The 17,746-nt window shown below is 33.9% G+C and overlaps 1 protein-coding gene and 1 pseudogene across 2 annotated transcripts in view; both read right to left on the bottom strand.

Annotated features, from left to right (window-relative positions):
* Nucleotides 1-16,555, bottom strand: part of LOC148954360 (TLC domain-containing protein 2-like) — a 49,250-nt gene extending 32,695 nt beyond the window's left edge. Inside the window, exons 1-2 of one of the 2 annotated variants that reach the window (XM_089086308.1) lie at nucleotides 16,430-16,555; nucleotides 3,869-4,086 (exon numbers count right to left, since the gene is read on the bottom strand). In XM_089086308.1, the coding sequence (XP_088942434.1) occupies nucleotides 3,869-4,071 (203 nt within the window). In that variant the 5' untranslated portion in view covers nucleotides 4,072-4,086; nucleotides 16,430-16,555. Of the gene's footprint in view, nucleotides 1-1,058; nucleotides 1,096-3,868; nucleotides 4,087-16,429 lie in introns of those variants that run through there. The other variant, XM_089086307.1, reaches the window with a different exon arrangement.
* Nucleotides 16,556-16,643: 88 nt separating this feature from the next.
* Nucleotides 16,644-16,825, bottom strand: LOC148954359 (U2 spliceosomal RNA; annotated as a pseudogene).
* Nucleotides 16,826-17,746: the final 921 nt, after the last annotated feature.

The raw sequence follows: 17,746 nt of genomic DNA, 5'->3' as shown, positions 1-17,746 counted from the left end.
AAAAGCCTTTTTCTATTTTTCCCGGACCTGTCCTTCTCAAGGAAAATACACATTCCGCATCTTTTTTCTAGATTAAATGCTGAAATGACCGTTGTTGGGATGTGAGACACTGAAAATACTTTTTACAAAACAATCCAACAATACTTTTGGCTCGAACAGCTACAAAATCGAAATCGAAAAAGACAACGATAATTGTCGCTGTCTCTTTAGAAACTCTCAGTGACAACATCAAACTCATTGACAAGATAAAACTCATTGACAACTTAAACCGATTTATTGGACAACCCAACAACACGTGTTACCGTCTCATTCACAATTCTCACACTGAAATCAGACAGTGATAATTTTCAATGAATATAAGGAAGCGTCAAAATCAAACACTTTAGTACAGTGAAAAGCTCTTTAATAGAATAGTCCAACAATACTTGTGGCTGGACAAAGAAGACAGTTTTCAACCCAGGCTTTATCGAGAACTTCTTTTACGAACTTTGAAGTGCATAAGATATTTTCCAGAAAAAAAAGTCAAACAGTTTTCTTGTTATAGGACAGAAATTTGATCGCTGCAAGACACACAATTGTACTTCTGTTATGTTGAGCAGCCAATGTGAAATTATGGGTTTAGCAATAGCATTCTTTAAGTCTAAGAGAATTTTTAAAGACGTTTCAAATGCGTATAGAGATGCGTTTTAAAAAATATGCGATTTTTTTAACAAAAAAAAGTATATGATGTTTATATATGATGTTACCAAGATAACGTTAACCTGCAAAGTAAATGATCTAGAACCTTTCTACTACACATTAGGCAGCAACTCTGATTAGCATTTGCTGGGGAGTCATCAATTTAAAGTAGCTCAAGGAATTGATGAAAAGAGGAAAAAAACTTCTGCACATCATAAGATATTTAACCAGATCTCAGTGCAGCATAGCCAGACAGCTTAACTCCTATTAGCATCCTTTGTCTCCCCGCTGTCACTGATGACATAACTCTCATTAATAATCTATATAAAAACAGATAAAACCGTAGATACAAAACCATAAAAAGAAATATTCCTCTAACACAGATGAGATTTTTTGCAATTGTTAGCCTTAAAGTGAATTTGTTTTAAAATTATAAATGACAAGTTAGGAAACTATCCATAGTAACGCGCATCTAGTACTAAATATACAGAAAAATTTATTACGTAAAAGCATTATATAACGTTCCATATTGCAAGCAACTTATCATGACAAATCAAAAAATGTGCTGATCTAATGTTGAAAAAAACTGGAATAGTCACGTGGAACGCATTTAATTCTTACATAATTTCTCGGAATTACTATTTTTGCGTTGTCTAATAATACTATCTTACGATTTTTCTGATAACAGACATACGATGATAATGATATTTTTTTTACAACTTTGAGCATATAAATTTGCACGCAAAGGAGGGGAGCAACAACAGCTTAAATACATCAGTAATAAGTTAGGAATGTGATGATATGGAACAAACTGAAAAGGAGCGTCTAGAGTGGGAAGATGATGAATTTCGAATACGGGAAAATGTTGACAACTGAGGGACGAGGAACGGTACAAAAAACTATACAGGGGTACAAAAAACTGTACAGGGGGCCCTAACTAGTAGGGTACCATACAAAAAACTGTACAGAGGGCCCTAACTGTAAAGTCTAAAGCCCAATGCGTGATTTGCTCTTAAAGGGAAACGAACTATACTGCAAATATTTTATTTTGTGCTTAAAATCTTGAATTGCTGCGCTTTCAGCAATTAATATTATTATATATCAAATATTCAGTTTAATTTTATTAGTTCTTTCCAAGGACTGTTCAAGACATATAGTTTTCAATAAAACCCAAATGAGACAGTAGGCTTTAGACTTGTACAGTTAGGGGAGGGGGAAGGGGCGATAGCCAAACTCTTGTTTGTAGTGATTTTTGTTCGTTTAATTTTGATTTGATATTTTATTTAAGTTTTACTCGTTTCAAGATTTATTTATTCAACAATATTAGTATCTATTGTATGTTTGTTGGCTATGATTGTTTGTTTAATTACTGATCGTTTTGGGTTTCAATTATTCTTTAATAGTAATTTACAGTCATTTAAAGTTTGAATCAATATAGGAATTTATCTCTGCTGGTCTTAAGTTTTATATGGCTCTTTACTATTCTTTAAAAAACTTTTTTTTTGGAAGTTTTTTTTTTAATTAATTCAAATAAACGATCATTACCTATCCACGCTTCCAGACTAGATTTCGGCCAAACATAAATTAGAACAGGAGAACTACGCCTTGATTTGCTCCAGGACACCCGAAAAAAAATGCCTTGAAAATTTTGAAAGAAAAAACTTCCTACCCAAAAACTCATGGCTGCCAGACATATATTTGGACTAACCATGCAAAGTAGGTACTGGAAAAGGAGGTATTACAGCCCCCCTCTTCTAGCAGAAACAGTACATCTAACGACAAATATTTATTTTTAAATTTAAAAATGATCTTAAGCATAAATACACTCAAGTTTAGCAAAAATTCCCAAGTCAAAGCGAGGTAAAAAAAAAAGTCAAACTTTAGGATAAAAAGCAGGGGATTTAGTGGCTTCAACTAGGCCAGAATTTACCAATAGACCCACTAGGCCCGGGGCTAGGGGCGCACAATGCTAGGGGGCGAGTAAATTATCACTGAGTGATTTTTTTTCTTAACAAAACTGATCTATCGCCAAAGTGCCAGATGCACTCCAACACCGTGCAGCCTATTCACAGAGAAGTGATTTTAAAACAACACAGGAATTCCATGACCACTTATAAACTGTCAGATGTCTCCCAGGAATGGCATATGAGAGTTCAGACTATTCCCCTCTTTCTTTCATTACTTTTTGCTCATCTGTTGCATTCTGTTCAGTGCTTCCACTATCCCTGAATTTCTGGGGATCTCCAAAACAATCTCGCAAAAACGGAGCAGCAAAAATCCAAAGGCCTAGAAGCGTCAAAGCCTTAAATCTGGCCCTGGCTGCAACCCCACTTTTAGGGATCAGGCACAAAATTATCATTTAAAGTTGAAGAAATTGATTCACTATAATAAATTATGTTAATGTATGTATCGATTTTATTCTTGTTTTCGTGGTTATTTGCGCCTTCTTTTGTTATCTTGTTACAAGCAATGATGCATTCCCTGATAAATAAATAAAAAGCATTGTAAACAAGCAAACAGAGATCCTGCATTGTAAACCTTGTAAGCAAGCAAACAGAGAATGGGCATCAGAGATCCTTTAAAAAATTTTAGAATCAGCTCTATAATTCCCAATAAAACTGTTCCAAATAGAAATTTTTAGCCAAATTTCCATTGGGCCATTGTTTTTGAAAAAAAAGACAAATGTGTCCGAGCACAAAATAAAATTATTAAGTAAAAATTCCAAAAATTAAAGCAGATAATTAATTTTTATTAAGACTGTCTTTGCTGATTACAAACAATAATATAAATAGATAGCTTAATGTACACAAACTATATGGGCAAGGCTGTATCCAGTAAGGTTAGTGGGTTTGAGCCTCCCCTGGAATTTTTATCTGACTCGTAAAAACCTAACAAAAATGCGTATAAAAATTTTTTTTATATGTTTTTATTTATTTTCTGTACCCTCCCCCCTCTCCGAACATAAATCCTGGATACACCCTTGTATCTGAAAAATTTTTATATTTCTTTACTTAAAATAAAAAACAGCTTGTCAACTTCTTTCTTTGTCTTGAGGTTCAGTATCAAATTCAATTACAAAAACCAATTTGTTAAGAGGATTATTGGGAGATTTACAATCAGAAACAAAAAGTACATTTGGACTCAGTCAGGAAGAGAATTGATATGTTAAAAAAGGAGAAAAGAAACTTACCAAACACACGCCCATATACCAGTGATGAAGGAGTGGATGAGGGAGTTGGCAATATTCCTCCATTTCCAGAATTGTGATTTAGTTTTCTGAGCACTTTGTGGTGTAATCCTTCTGAGCAACAAGACATTGCAGGCAGCAAACATTAGTGTACTTGACATGATTATGGAAACCCCATAGTTAGGCACATCTTGGTCCATTTCCATCTTTAATTTAACTACCTAAAAGCAATTTGGCAAATAGAAATTAAATGTTTCAACTAAGAGCAAATATTTTGCAAAAAGGATAAAGGGAGTTGCATAAAAAAAATGGACAATCATGACATAACCCCTTTTTTGAAGTTTTCAACCCTCCTCTTATGGGGGAGTCTCCGATTTCTTATTTGCTTAAAGTAGTATATATATAATACAAGACAAATTACTGCAGATAAGTCACAAACATTCATTTTTGTCTTTCAAAAGGGTAAACAATAAACTTTACAATTTAATTCTGTCCTTTTCCATTATTAACCAAAAAGACTTTTTGCACAAAATAAGTTTTTCAAAAAAAAAAAACCATTAAACCAAATAAACAAAAATAGAAATAAATAATCTATCAAGCATACAACTACCACAAATCAGCATCAATAAATAAATGAAACCCAAAACGAACAGAAATTAAAATAAGTCAAACTCAAAACGTGCAAAAATTAATCTGAATAGGGTTTTAAACCCTATGCTTTCTAAAAGCTAGAATATAATTTGTACTCTACTGAAAAAATTCAAATGAATTTACTGAAAAAAAAGTGCATTGTCAGTTTCATATACATACGATGATATTTATTCCTTAAAACCGTAACTAATTTTTGATTTCTTAAAGTTATAAAAATGAAAACATTTAAAAGAATTTAATTCAGTAAAGTAAAAATTATATTCTGGCTTTTAGGAAGCATAGGGTTTAGAACCCCACTCAGATTCATTTCTGCTCGTTTTGAGTTTGACTTATTTTAATTTCTGTTTGTTTTGAGTTTCATTTAATTATTGATACCGATTTGGCATTGAACAAAATGGCTATTTCAAATTTTGATTGGACGTGTTTGGGTAAATGGTAGGCATGGAAGGGATGTTAGTTGCCTTCCAATTACTTTCTACTATTAAAAAGGCCACTTGCCCTTTCCATTTTCAATCAAATGAGCCCTTTTGAAGTTTCTACGACAACACTTTCTATAAAAACCTTATATGACCCAGGGCATAACTTACAAACCTTGCCCTGGGGACTGTGGGGGTGTCATCATCAAAGACCTATTTTCCAGAACTTTCAACTACTTTGAACAAAATGGCTATCTCAAAATTTTGATTGGATGTATTTGGGAAAAAGGTGGGTGCGAGAAGGGGGTTAGTTGCCCTTCAATCCATTTCTACTATTAAAAAGGGCACTAGCCCATTGAATTTCCGATAAAATGAGCCCTTTTTGAAGTTTCTACTATAAAGCTTTCTATAAGAATTTTATATGCCCCCACGGCATAACTTTCAACCCTCGCCCTGAGGGCTGTGGGGGAATATCTTCATTAAAAACATAATTTCTGTCTGGAAATCAACTATGTTGAACAAGATGGATATCTCAAAATTTTGATTGGATGGGTTTGGGGAATTGGTGGGCGTGGAAGGGGTGTTAGTTGCCTTCCAATCACTTTCGACTATTAGAAAGGGCACTAGCCATTCCACTTTCCAATTGAATGAGCCCTTTTCAAAGTTTCTATGACAACTCCTTCAATACAAAGTGCCCTGGTACAGAAAAAAAAATACATTGTGCCAACATCGTTCTTTACTTTGGCAGCGCTATTGCGCTGCCTAAGACTATAAATATATAAAATCACTATATGGAGATAAGTCACATTTCTAGCTACCCTGTTTAGTTTGCATATTCCAGACCCCCACTCTTATTCCATTACAGTTTTTTCTTACATAAATACATTTCTAAGAATGCAGCTATAGTCAGATATACCTTCATAGATCTTTTCAAGAGGGGAGGGGGGACCTTAAGAACTTTAAAAAAAAATAGTGGACCCTGTTTACAGGTGTGGCTGATATGTGATGCACCATGATTTGATTGCAACACCTTTGACATTTCCACCTGCTCATACTCTACTTCTCAGAATGAGCTAGAATGGTTTGAAGTCTTCAGTGAATCCATATGTGTCCTAGCATTGTTTATAGTTGTGAGGGTTACTAATTTGCAATATCCCCCACAGAAATTCTTGGTTTATTTTTTTTATATTTTTTTTAATGCTAATTTACAATAGATTTTTTGCATCTGGTTTAATCAAATATTTAGTTTTGACTACTTCAGACTCAAGCACATTCATTGTCATAGTCAAGCATAGGAAGACATGATTGCTTTCTAAGCCAGTGGTTCTCAAACTTACTTAAACACTTTACTCCTTTTTACTCACAAAACATTTTAGGTACCCCTTCTCAGTTACTGGTACTTAGTAAACAATAGCTAAAATGTTAAACAAATCTTAATTTTCTAAATATTAAACAAATCACATACCCCTAAAAATTCCTCCGTACCCCCAAGGGGTATGCGTACCCCAATTGGAGAACCACTGTTCTAAGCAATCGGATAGAACAATTGTAATGGCCTAAGTAACCCTGAAGTTAAGATGGCAGTCCATAAACTGTCACACATTCTTTATAAAATATATCACTTTAACATTCTGTCAGTCTAGTTGTGTCCATTTACACGTTTTGATTTAAATACTGATCCATTTTACACAGGTGATGGAACATGCTATCATTACCAATAACATTAAGCATAGGCCTACATTCCCAAGAACAATAGGATAATTCTCCAAACTTTTCTTTTCAACTGAGGCACTTATTATAAGACTTTAGGAGCCTTTGATATTCACTATCTCGGAGAGCTTATATCAATTCCTTTCTTACCTTCCTTACTTATACCCTATAGTTGGCTAAACTTACCTCTAGTACCTCAAAATCTGGATCATGCTTACATTTTTAAATCATTATACTTCAAAAAGTTGAGCAAAATAGTTGTTGTACTATTGCTCTTCTACTTCTTGCATCATCCATCCAACCTCCATTATAGGTTATTTTAATCTACCTCCACCCAAGGTTTTTATCAACAGAACTATTACCAACTGGTTGTCAATGGCCAAGCCTAATTTTAAGGTCAGACAATAAGTCACTTTATAGGATTTTGACATCAAAATCAAGGCTCTTTACTTTTTCTTTTTTTAATTCAGTCAACAAAACACTTTCTATTGATTCATATAAATAATTGTGAACTTATCTAACAGCCACAAAAGCATGTACAAGTCAAATTATTTTGCAAAAACAGCTTAAAGGATCAGCTTATTTTTACATATACAGGCTTAGTGTTTAAAAATTACCATAATATACAGGGGTTTCGGACAAGGCGGTTCTCATGGTGTACTTTTTGTTTTGATTGGACTCTTTTTTTTTAGGAGTTATGGGTTTTTATATTTCTTAACATTGGGCATGATCATCTCTTACGAGGTTGCTAGCTACCGCTGCAACCCGGATTCGATCTGACTCTATTTTTTTTTATATTTCTTAGCATTGGACTGATCATCTCTTACTAGGTTGCTAGCTACTGCTGCACCCCAGATTCACATATATAGTTATGAGAGGCAGCATGGCCGAGTATTCCAAGATGCTGGTGTTAGCCACCAGTCTCTTTGGAGGTGTGGGTTCAAATCTTACCGCTGGTATACAATTATGATTTATGTACAAAAATCAAATATCTTTGAAAAGACTGCATTATGAAAAGACATCAAAAATGCAGTTTTTAATGGAAAAATTTCTTCTCTTTTAGAAATAACTTATTTTAGTAACAAAAGATTTTTAACCCAATTAATTTCCTTTAAAATGAGCCATTGAACAACTCTCTACGATGTTCCAGTGCCAAGCTATCCGTGGAAAAGAAAAAAAAAGAATAAAAAAATATACCGTTTAGGCAGAATGTTGTAGTAGCTGCTACTTTTCTTGATTTTCAAGCCAATATATTTCCCTTGCTGTTCAAGCCAAGGGACAGAAAGTTTCCTATACAGGGGTATTGGACAAGGCGGTTCTAATGGTGTACTTTTTGTTTTGATTGGGCTCTTTTTTCTAGGAGTTATGGGTTTTTATATTTCTTAACATTGGATGTGATCGTCTCTTACTAGGTTGCTAGCTACCACTGCAACCCAGATTTGATCTGACTCTATTTTTTTTATATTTCTTAGCATTGGACTGATCATCTCTTACTAGGTTGCTAGCTACTGCTGCGCCCCAGATTCACATATATAGTTATGAGAGGCAGAATAGCCAAGTAGTCCAAGGTGCTGGAGTTAGCCACCAGTCTCTTTGGAGGCGTGGGTCAAATCTTACTGCTGGTATACAATTATGATTTATGTACAAAAATCAAATATCTTTGAAAAGACTGCAGTATGAAAAGACATCAAAAATGCAGTTTTTAGTGGAAAAATTTATTCTCTTTTAGAAATAACTTATTTTAGTAACAAAAGATTTTTCACCCAATTAATTTCATTTAAAATGAACCATTGAACAACTCTCTACAATATTCCAGTGCCAAGCTATCTGTGGAAAAGAAACAGAAAGAAAGAAAGAAAAAAATATGCCATTTAGGCAGAATGTTGCAGTAGCTGCCACTTTTCTTGATATTCAAGCCAATATATTTCCCTTGCTGTTCAAGCCAAGGGACAGAAAGTTTTCTATATAGGGGTCTTGGACAAGACAGTGCTAATGGTGCACTTTTCGTTTTGATCTGACTTTTTTTTAGGAGTTATGGGTTTTTATATTTCTTAACATTGGACATGATCGTCTCTTACTAGGTTGCTAGCTACCACTGCAACCCAGATGATACTAATGGCATTAAGTTGAAACTTTTTAGGGAACATTTAGGAGGAGTTTCAATTAAAGGAAAAACCTCTATGTATGCAGGTATTAAAATGGCATATAAGGACGTAGGCAGTGATGCTCCATCATAGCTAGTAATAACATTGATATTTTAAAGGAGCTAATTTGATAGAAAATTAAAAGTTATAGTGCCCACTTAAGAGTCAAAATGATTGGAGGGCAATCAGTCCTACTCTTTAGCTAAAAATTTTAAGACAGCCATTTTTTTCAGCATAGCTGAATGGTCTAGTAACCATATCTCTAGGGTTATTGGGTAGGTCAACCCCCCACAGTTATGTAATATGTCTATTATGCCTAAAAAGCTGCTTTAAAATTAAATCAAAACACACTGTTTGTATGCTGGTTGTCAATAAGAAATCTCAGCAATATACCAAGAACAACTGAGGGTATTAAGTTCAAATTTTGGGGCTACTTCTATTGCTACTTCTGCTCTTAAAATTTTACTAAGTCAAAAGAGTGTAATTTTATCCAGGCTATGAAAGAGCAGATATGATTTTTGGGGAATGGTATTAACTTTTATTTATCAGGTCAACTAGAGGATGTATATGACTAAATTAAAAACTACTATTTGTGTCATGATTTTCAAAAGAGTTATGTTGTTAAAAATTGCTGAAAAAGTTTCTTCAGCACATAAATAGCAGGCCAAACTATAAATTCTTAAAGGAAAACTGGAAAGATTCAAACTATCATTTTCTTTTTCCCTGAAAAAGACTACATCAATATAAAACAAAGAGAAATTAATTAAAAAAACTTTTTTCAGAAAATAAGTTTTTCAAAAAAAAAAGTTAAGAAATCCATTATACCAAAAATGAACAAAAATAGAATCAAATAATCTACCAAGCATACTGTGGTAACGTGGTTCTTATGGTATTTAAATGGATGTAGTGGTAGATGCCTTTATTCTCCCTTTATAGGGGAGATAAACTATGGCCCTAAGGTAATTAAACTTTGGTAGCATGCCTTAGGCTATGACCAGACTAATGAGGCGTACCAGCTGGGTATGTTTGAGGGGCTAAAGGTAGATTGTAGAGAGGTTGGCTATAACACAATACTTTTATTCAATTAACATATAATAATACCAGATATATACTTTCTACTGGGACTGGCTGTCCCAAGTAGACCACAAGTCTCGGAAAACTACAATAATATATAATAGGATACTTAGACACTTACAATAATCGGACAAGATTCCAAGGTATTTCTAAAAGCAACGGACCAGAGGTCAGTCCGGCATAAAGTTAGTATCAGTCTACCCCTTCTGATAAAATGTATATTTTATACATTTTTATCAACGACACCTTCCTTTAACCAACTGACGCAATAGCTAGGAAGTGGTGATTTCTCAATTTCCCATTAAGCAGAAACTTGTCAGGATATATTGCTTATCTTAATAAAAAGTGGTATTTCTAAATTTTGTATTTGCATCTTAATATATTTTTAGTAAATTCATAATTAACTAAATTAGAAAGCTTTACCACAATAAAACTACCACAAATCAGTATCAATAAATAAATAAAACACAAAACAAATGGAAATTAAAATAAATAACAGAGTCAAATTAAAAATGAGCAGAAATTAATATGAGTTGGGTTCAAAACCCCTATGCTTTCTAAAAGCCAGAATATAATATGTACTTTACTGAAAAAAAATTCTTTGAAATGTTTTCAATTTTATAACTTTAAGAAACCAAAGATTAATTGAGATCTTAAGGAACAAATATCAGCATAAATATCAGTTAATTGTCATTAAACTGACAATGAACAAATTATATTATGGCTTTTAGATAGCATAGGAGTTTTGAACCCTACTTGTATTAATTTCTGCTCATTTTGAGTTTGACTCTGTTATTTGTTTTAATTTCTGTTTGTTTTGGGTTTCATTTATTTATTGATACTGATTTACAGTAGTTATATGCTTGGTAGATTATTTGATTCTATTTTTGTCCATTTTTGGTTTAATGGAGTTCTTTACTTTTTTTGAAGAGCTTCTAATATTTGTATAAGCCTAGAGTTGGGGCTATTGAGAAGGAAACAAGTTATGAATACAAATCTTACATCATAATATGCAGATAAGTTATAATTAACACATTTTGAAGATGATCCTGCTACATCCCCCCTCCCCTAATGCACAAATATACAGCCAAAATGATGTGGTTTTATGTTTCTTTGTTTTGTCAGCATTGGTTCAATTTATGGGAGCATGGACTGAAACAAGAGTGACACATGGAAAAATACATAGAAAATACATAATTTTTGCTATATATTTACATATTAAGTGAACTGGGGGTAAAGCCTATTGGAAGGGCCTTTAAAACGTGTTAACTACAATTTTACTATATACTACAATATTATGTATAGTTACTTTATCTGTCCTGGCACTCTTAAAAAAAAAAATCCAGTAGGTCTCCCTATGGTTTGGTGAGGTTGTACAAGGCCCTTGTCAAACCAGAGCTTGATTTTGTAATGTGCATAGCATCACCAGGATATGGGGGTGAGATACAGCTTCTGGAAGGGGTGTAAAAAGAGCCACAATGGCAGTATTATCTACACAATGGCAGTATTATCCACAATTATCTATACTGGTTTACTGACAACAAAGAGGTGAAATGCTTATGAAATATAAGCTTACTTCACAAGACCCCCTCCCCCCATTCATTTGTCAATTTCCCAAAATATTGGCACTGGACAGGACGGGGCATTGAAAGAAGCTGTTCAAGCCATCTGTCAAAACTTGACACCAATAACAGTTTTTCTCCTGCCAAGTAGTAAACCACTGGAATGATCTCTCAAATACAACAGTCTCAACACCCAATAATGAAGTTTTCAAGAAGTTATTAGATGTTGAATGGAATTGTGTTCCCTGAAAGTACCAAAAGGATGCATTTGATGTTTAATCATTCACACCATCAAGTATAGAACAATTAAGAGATCAAAATGGATCTTAATTTGCTCTGAAGTGCAAATTAAGGTAATTATTACCTTAAATTGCATCTTCTAGCAACTAAGGTTGAAGAACCTATAGATGTTGCCAGGTAACATTGACTTGATCATCTTCATGTCACAGTTGGATTATCACTATTCACATATATACAGGACAGTTAACACAGTTCATAACAACAGGACAATTAACACAATTTTCATAATTACAGGACAGTTTGGTTTCCTTGTTTGGGTGTCACTAGATGTACTGACAGCCAGGTGTATTTGGGGACGGGTGGCACCTAATAGACCCTGCTCAATGATGCTGGTTTGTCCCGCTGCATCTTCAATGACTTGTTGCTCCAATCATGGTCAACACCAACCTTGAAGCTATCAACTGATCTGGCCAACACAGTAGATTTGCTAAGTGAATTCCACAGTGGAACAACGCAATTGGTGAAGAAGTTGAATTTATCATGCTTTCTGCTAATTTTTGACACAGTTTTATGGGATTTCCTTTTGTTCTGGTGTATTCACTGTGACTGAAAATGGGTTTGATGGTGTTACTGGTCATCATCTTAAATGCAAGGATGACATTATGAAGTAAGAATTATTTTCTTAACATGCTTCCTTCTCAATAGCCCCAATTCTAGGCTTATACTAGTTTATTCATTTACAAAGAAAAAGTAAAAAGATATGGTTTGCACCTCGATAATCTGTTTAGTATAAATTTTGTGAATAGTCTATTATGAGTCAATCGTATCTGATTGACTCGTATAATTACATAACTGAGCTCCTCGACCAAGGTCTCCCAGTGGATATGATCTTGCTAGACTTTGCTAAAGCCTTTAATAAAGTCTGCCATCGAAGGCTTCATTTGAAACTGAAGGCAATTGGAATTCAAGAGGGAGTGGTGGACTGGATCACGTCTTTCCTAAAGAGAAGAAAGCAGCAGGTCAGAGTTTTTGGTGAAGGTGGCAGAGCTTACTACTCCAAAATAGCTGAGGTCTTAAGCGGGGTTCCTCAAGGAACAGTTTTGGGACCTACACTCTTCAATGTATATATTAATGACGCTCCAAGAACCGTTACAAGCAAGCTTAGCCTGTGCGCCAACGACTTAAAGCTCATTGGTCCTGTTGGAACTCAGCAAGGTGTTACCTCAATACAGTCAGATCTTGACAGCTTTGGCGAATGGGCCAAGATATGGAGGCTCGAGTTTAATGTCGAAAAGTGCAAGGTTCTCCATTTTGGAAGAAATAACCCACGATGGCAATACTCGATGTCAGCAAATGCTGGTGTGAGACAGCCACTCTCTGAGAGTACCTCTGAAAGAGATATGGGGGTTGTTGTAGACTAAGACCTTACTTTCAACTGCCGCACCCAAGCTGCAGTAGCAAAGGCGAACCAAACTTTTGGCCTCATCAAACGTACAATGACAAGTAGATCCCCTACAATAATCACAAAACTTTACAAGAGCCTGGTGAGACTAAGATTAGAATTTGGAATGTGTGTCGCCACGCCAATTAATAAAACACACCAGATGGCTCTCGAGTCTGTCCAAAGACGGGCGTCAAAATGCGTAAAGGGGCTCAAAGACAAAGAGTATGAATGCCGACTGCAGAGCCTCAAGCTACCAACTCTGACATACCGTCGGTAAAGAGGTGATATGATAATGACCTACAAACTGCTCAAGTCTGACGACAAGGACCTCTTTCAGCCTGCCCAGTTGTCAAGAACCAGGGGTCATTCAGCAAAGCTTTTTCGGAAGTGTGCTAATACAAGGAAGAGGAACCATTTCTTCTCCAACCACATCATAAGCCTCTGGAACAATCTGAGCAAAACAACAGTGAGTTCACCATCCATTGACAGTTTCAAAGCCAATCTTGATAAGGAATGGGAAACCAAACTATGGCTCACGCAATGGGATGAAGCTGATGTCCCGCGGCCCTATCATCACTAACTGGCGTACACTGGACTCGTCCATATCGCTAGCAAGTGCGATTTAAGGTAATTTAAGGTAATGAGGTAAGAATTATTTCTTTAACATATTTCTTTCTGAAGAGTGGAAATGTTGGTATCAGTTTAGATTAGGCACTATAAAGAAGAGAACATGTTACGAAAGCAATTCTTACTTCATAGGCTAATATGTAGAATAATTGTAGCTGACACATTTTGCATGCAGCTCTGCTATGCTTTACCCCCAACCCCCCTAATGTATAAACATATAACCAAAATTGGATACTTCTCATATGTGTCTCAGATACTTCTCTCCAAATGTGTCTCTCTTGTTTCAACCAGTGTACCCATAAATTAAATCAAATATGACAAACTTATACCTACACATTAAAGTATGGTAAAATTCTACTTTAGCTACTTTTGGTTATCTTGGAAAGGGGTTAGGTTAGGAAAATGGAACTCTCAGGGATGGGTCTACAGGCTAAAGTAGGTCCTGGGAAGGTATTTTGAAGTACCTACCTTCACTTCTTTCTCTAGAGTCTTGAAATTTGCCTACATGACAGGTTTGCCTACATGACCTATTGAAATTTTGACAAAACAACATTCTACCTTAATTTTCAGTTATCAGTTTCTTTTTCTCTGGCTTTAGTTCTGAAATTCCTGTTATTTGAGTAGAATTTTAAGCCATATTAATGTTTTTTTCAAAATTTAGGAAATGTCTTTTCATATCTTTAAAACTTATAAGTTGGGATTGAGCAAAGTTGTGAAGCTGAAAACAATTTTGTTGTACTTCATTTAAGCAGAAGATCTGTTTTGCATGGTTTCACTTTTTTAATACACAGATTTTTGAAGGTCATCAAAGGTTAGGACCCTCTATAGGAAGAAGGAGTGTTGGTAGGTACTTCAAAATACCTTCCTAGGACATATTTTAGCCTCTAGACCCATCCCTGAAAGTTTAATTTTCCTAACCTAACCCCTTTCCAAGATAACCAAAAGTAGCTAAAGTAGTATTTTACCAAAGACCTCTTTCTAGGAAACACCACTTTTCTTTGGCATTCCAAAAAAATAGCAATGGGTTTTTGGACCACCCCTATTTTACTATAGCATGATGCAATGTGAGGGCAGTAACAAGAACTCTACCTTCTTGGTCAAATTTTCACCAATAATTTGCCAGCATAAATTAAAAATATGATATTTATTTTGACAAGCAATTGAAAAGACAAAAATACTATCTAATATGTGATTTATTAAATAAATATCAAGCAATAAAAGTTACATTTTTTACAATCAGAAGAAAGTCACCTTTCTTTTAATATGTGAATAAAACTGAAATGCTAAAAGGATATATATATATATATATATATATATATATATATATATATATATATATATATATATATATATATATATATATATATATATATATATATATATATATATATATATATATATATATATATATATATATATATATATATATATATATATATATATATATATATATATATATATATATATATATATATATATATATATATATATATATATATATATATATATATATATATATATATATATATATATATATATATATATATATATATATATATATATATATATATATATATATATATATATATATATATATATATATATATATATATATATATATATATATATATATATATATATATATATATATATATATATATATATATATATATATATATATATATATATATATATATATATATATATATATATATATATATATATATATATATATATATATATATATATATATATATATATATATATATATATATATATATATATATATATATATATATATATATATATATATATATATATATATATATATATATATAGGCTATATAAATATATATATATATATGCTATATATATCCAAATAGGACAACTAGCATTTCCAAAAAGAGGTCTTTGTATGTAAGTCAATAAACTGATAATTTCAAGTGTTTGATCTTAAACACTTTTAATAGGCTAGCCTAATAGCCTCAGGGCCAGATCCAGGACTTTTTTTTTAGGGGGGTGTGCAAAATAGGTTGATCTGATAAATTTGCATTAGGAGCAAGTTTAATTAATGCAAAATTGTGTAAATTAAGCAAATTACACGGTCAATATATACCAAATCATATTATTGAGTTACGACTAAAGTGAATCCACCATTCGATGCCTTTTTTTATGCTGATTGCAAATGTATTAAGCATTTCTATCGGAAATGAATTTCAGCCCCCTCCCCCTATATAGGCTATACCTAACCTAACCCTGAATTGACAGATATAGGGGGGGGGGGCTGAAATTCAATTCCAAAATAAATGCTTAATATATTCGCAATCAGCATAAAAAAAGGCATCGAATGGTGTATTCACTTTATTCCTAACTCAATAATATGATTTGGTATATATTGACCAATTACACTACTTTAGATGATGCTAGGGGGAGCACACCCCTCCCCTGGATCTGGCACTGAATAGCCTAACCATATTGATGTATAGCTTAGATTTTTAGCTTTTCTCTGATATATACAATTCTTCCTAATTCATCTTTGGTAACAAGATGTGAGGGTTTTGGTCTTATGTATTTTGCTCAATTGGATAGCCTACTGTTTTTATACCCTGTCTACTCCTGTAGCCAAGCTTAGAAGCTAGTCTTGCATATACTGTCCCTACTAGGCTATTTATTATCTCATAAAAGTTAGTACCTACCTTGTTAAGAATAATTTACCATTCAAAATTATACAGAAATGTGCCTGATAAGTATTCTAGGCATCTGCCTTATATAAGTGAAAGTGTTAACAAGTTTTCGAACACATTAATTTATTTGCCCAAATCAGTGCCATCAACTATTCAAGCAAATTTGGCGGTTAATTTCTAAAATAGGTAGCGTTCTTTTCAACCTTGAAGTAGTGACACTTAAAAGTGGGAGAGGGTTAAAGGCTGCAATACCAGGCCAACGCGTAAAGGAAGCGGAGCAAGCCCCGACATCCCCCCGGTTTCCAAAAATCAGTTTGATATTCTGGGCCCAATGAAGGAACCGTATCAGATATTAAGCTGATAAGAACAGATACTTAGTGTTGGGCGATATTCAATATCGATATTGATATATCGATATATCAGAGCAAATATCGATATTGAAACGAAAATTTCGATATCGAAAACGATATTTGAACATATTTGACTATTTTCGGCCTTTTCTGCTACAGGTAAACGTCCTGCAGAAAAGATCAAACACAGAAAATTGTTTGGGAAATGGGCGAGAAGAAGAACAATGATGTATTTAATCCATTGACTCATACATGCTGATACACCGCATACTTACCTGTATCCATAAGTTGGTATAGCCTGTTCTCAAACTCAAAATACGTTTAGTCAGGAGGACTTCCAAATATTGCTGAGAACTTCCAAAAGGCCTTGGCTGTATTAATGCCTTCTAAGCTGATAGGCCTTGCTCATATAAAAGAGAATTGGCTTTTTATGCTGATTCCAAGTATATAGGGTTCATTCAGTTTAATGTTCCTATCAAAAGATACGAGCCTGAGAAAATTTCCGTGATTTTTGGGAAAGGGGAGAAACCACCCCCCCCCCCAAAAAAAAAATTCAAAGAATCTTAAAGAAAAGTGTACCATCAGATTCAGCATATCATGAAACCCAGCTGTAAAGATTTTAGCCTCCCGTCTGCATAAATGTAGAATTTTGTATTTTTTGTCAGAATAAAAATCACGGATGCATGTTTATTTATTCCTCTTTTTTTCGCCAGCGTGATCGCATCAAATCAAAGGCCCAAGAATGTTGGGAAAGTGCTCGTTCGAAAGAAAATAACAGTTCTAGTTCCCTTTTAAAGTGACCCGAGATATTGGAGAGCCACTTGCCCCCCTCCCACATCCTTTTCTCCCTGAAAACACCCGATTCCAATTTCGAGATATTCATTTTGTTCACCATAGTTGAAAGATAAGAAAAATGTTCCTCCAGTGATAACCTGACTCCCCGCAACCTGAAGAAAGGGCTTTAAGACATGAATTTGCC

The sequence above is a fragment of the Artemia sp. Qi Xiang Cuo genome, chromosome 3 (assembly GCF_049724085.1).
Source record: "Artemia sp. Qi Xiang Cuo chromosome 3, ASM4972408v1, whole genome shotgun sequence".
Taxonomy (NCBI): domain Eukaryota; kingdom Metazoa; phylum Arthropoda; class Branchiopoda; order Anostraca; family Artemiidae; genus Artemia; species Artemia sp. Qi Xiang Cuo.
This window is presented reverse-complemented; position numbering and strand designations above follow the sequence as displayed.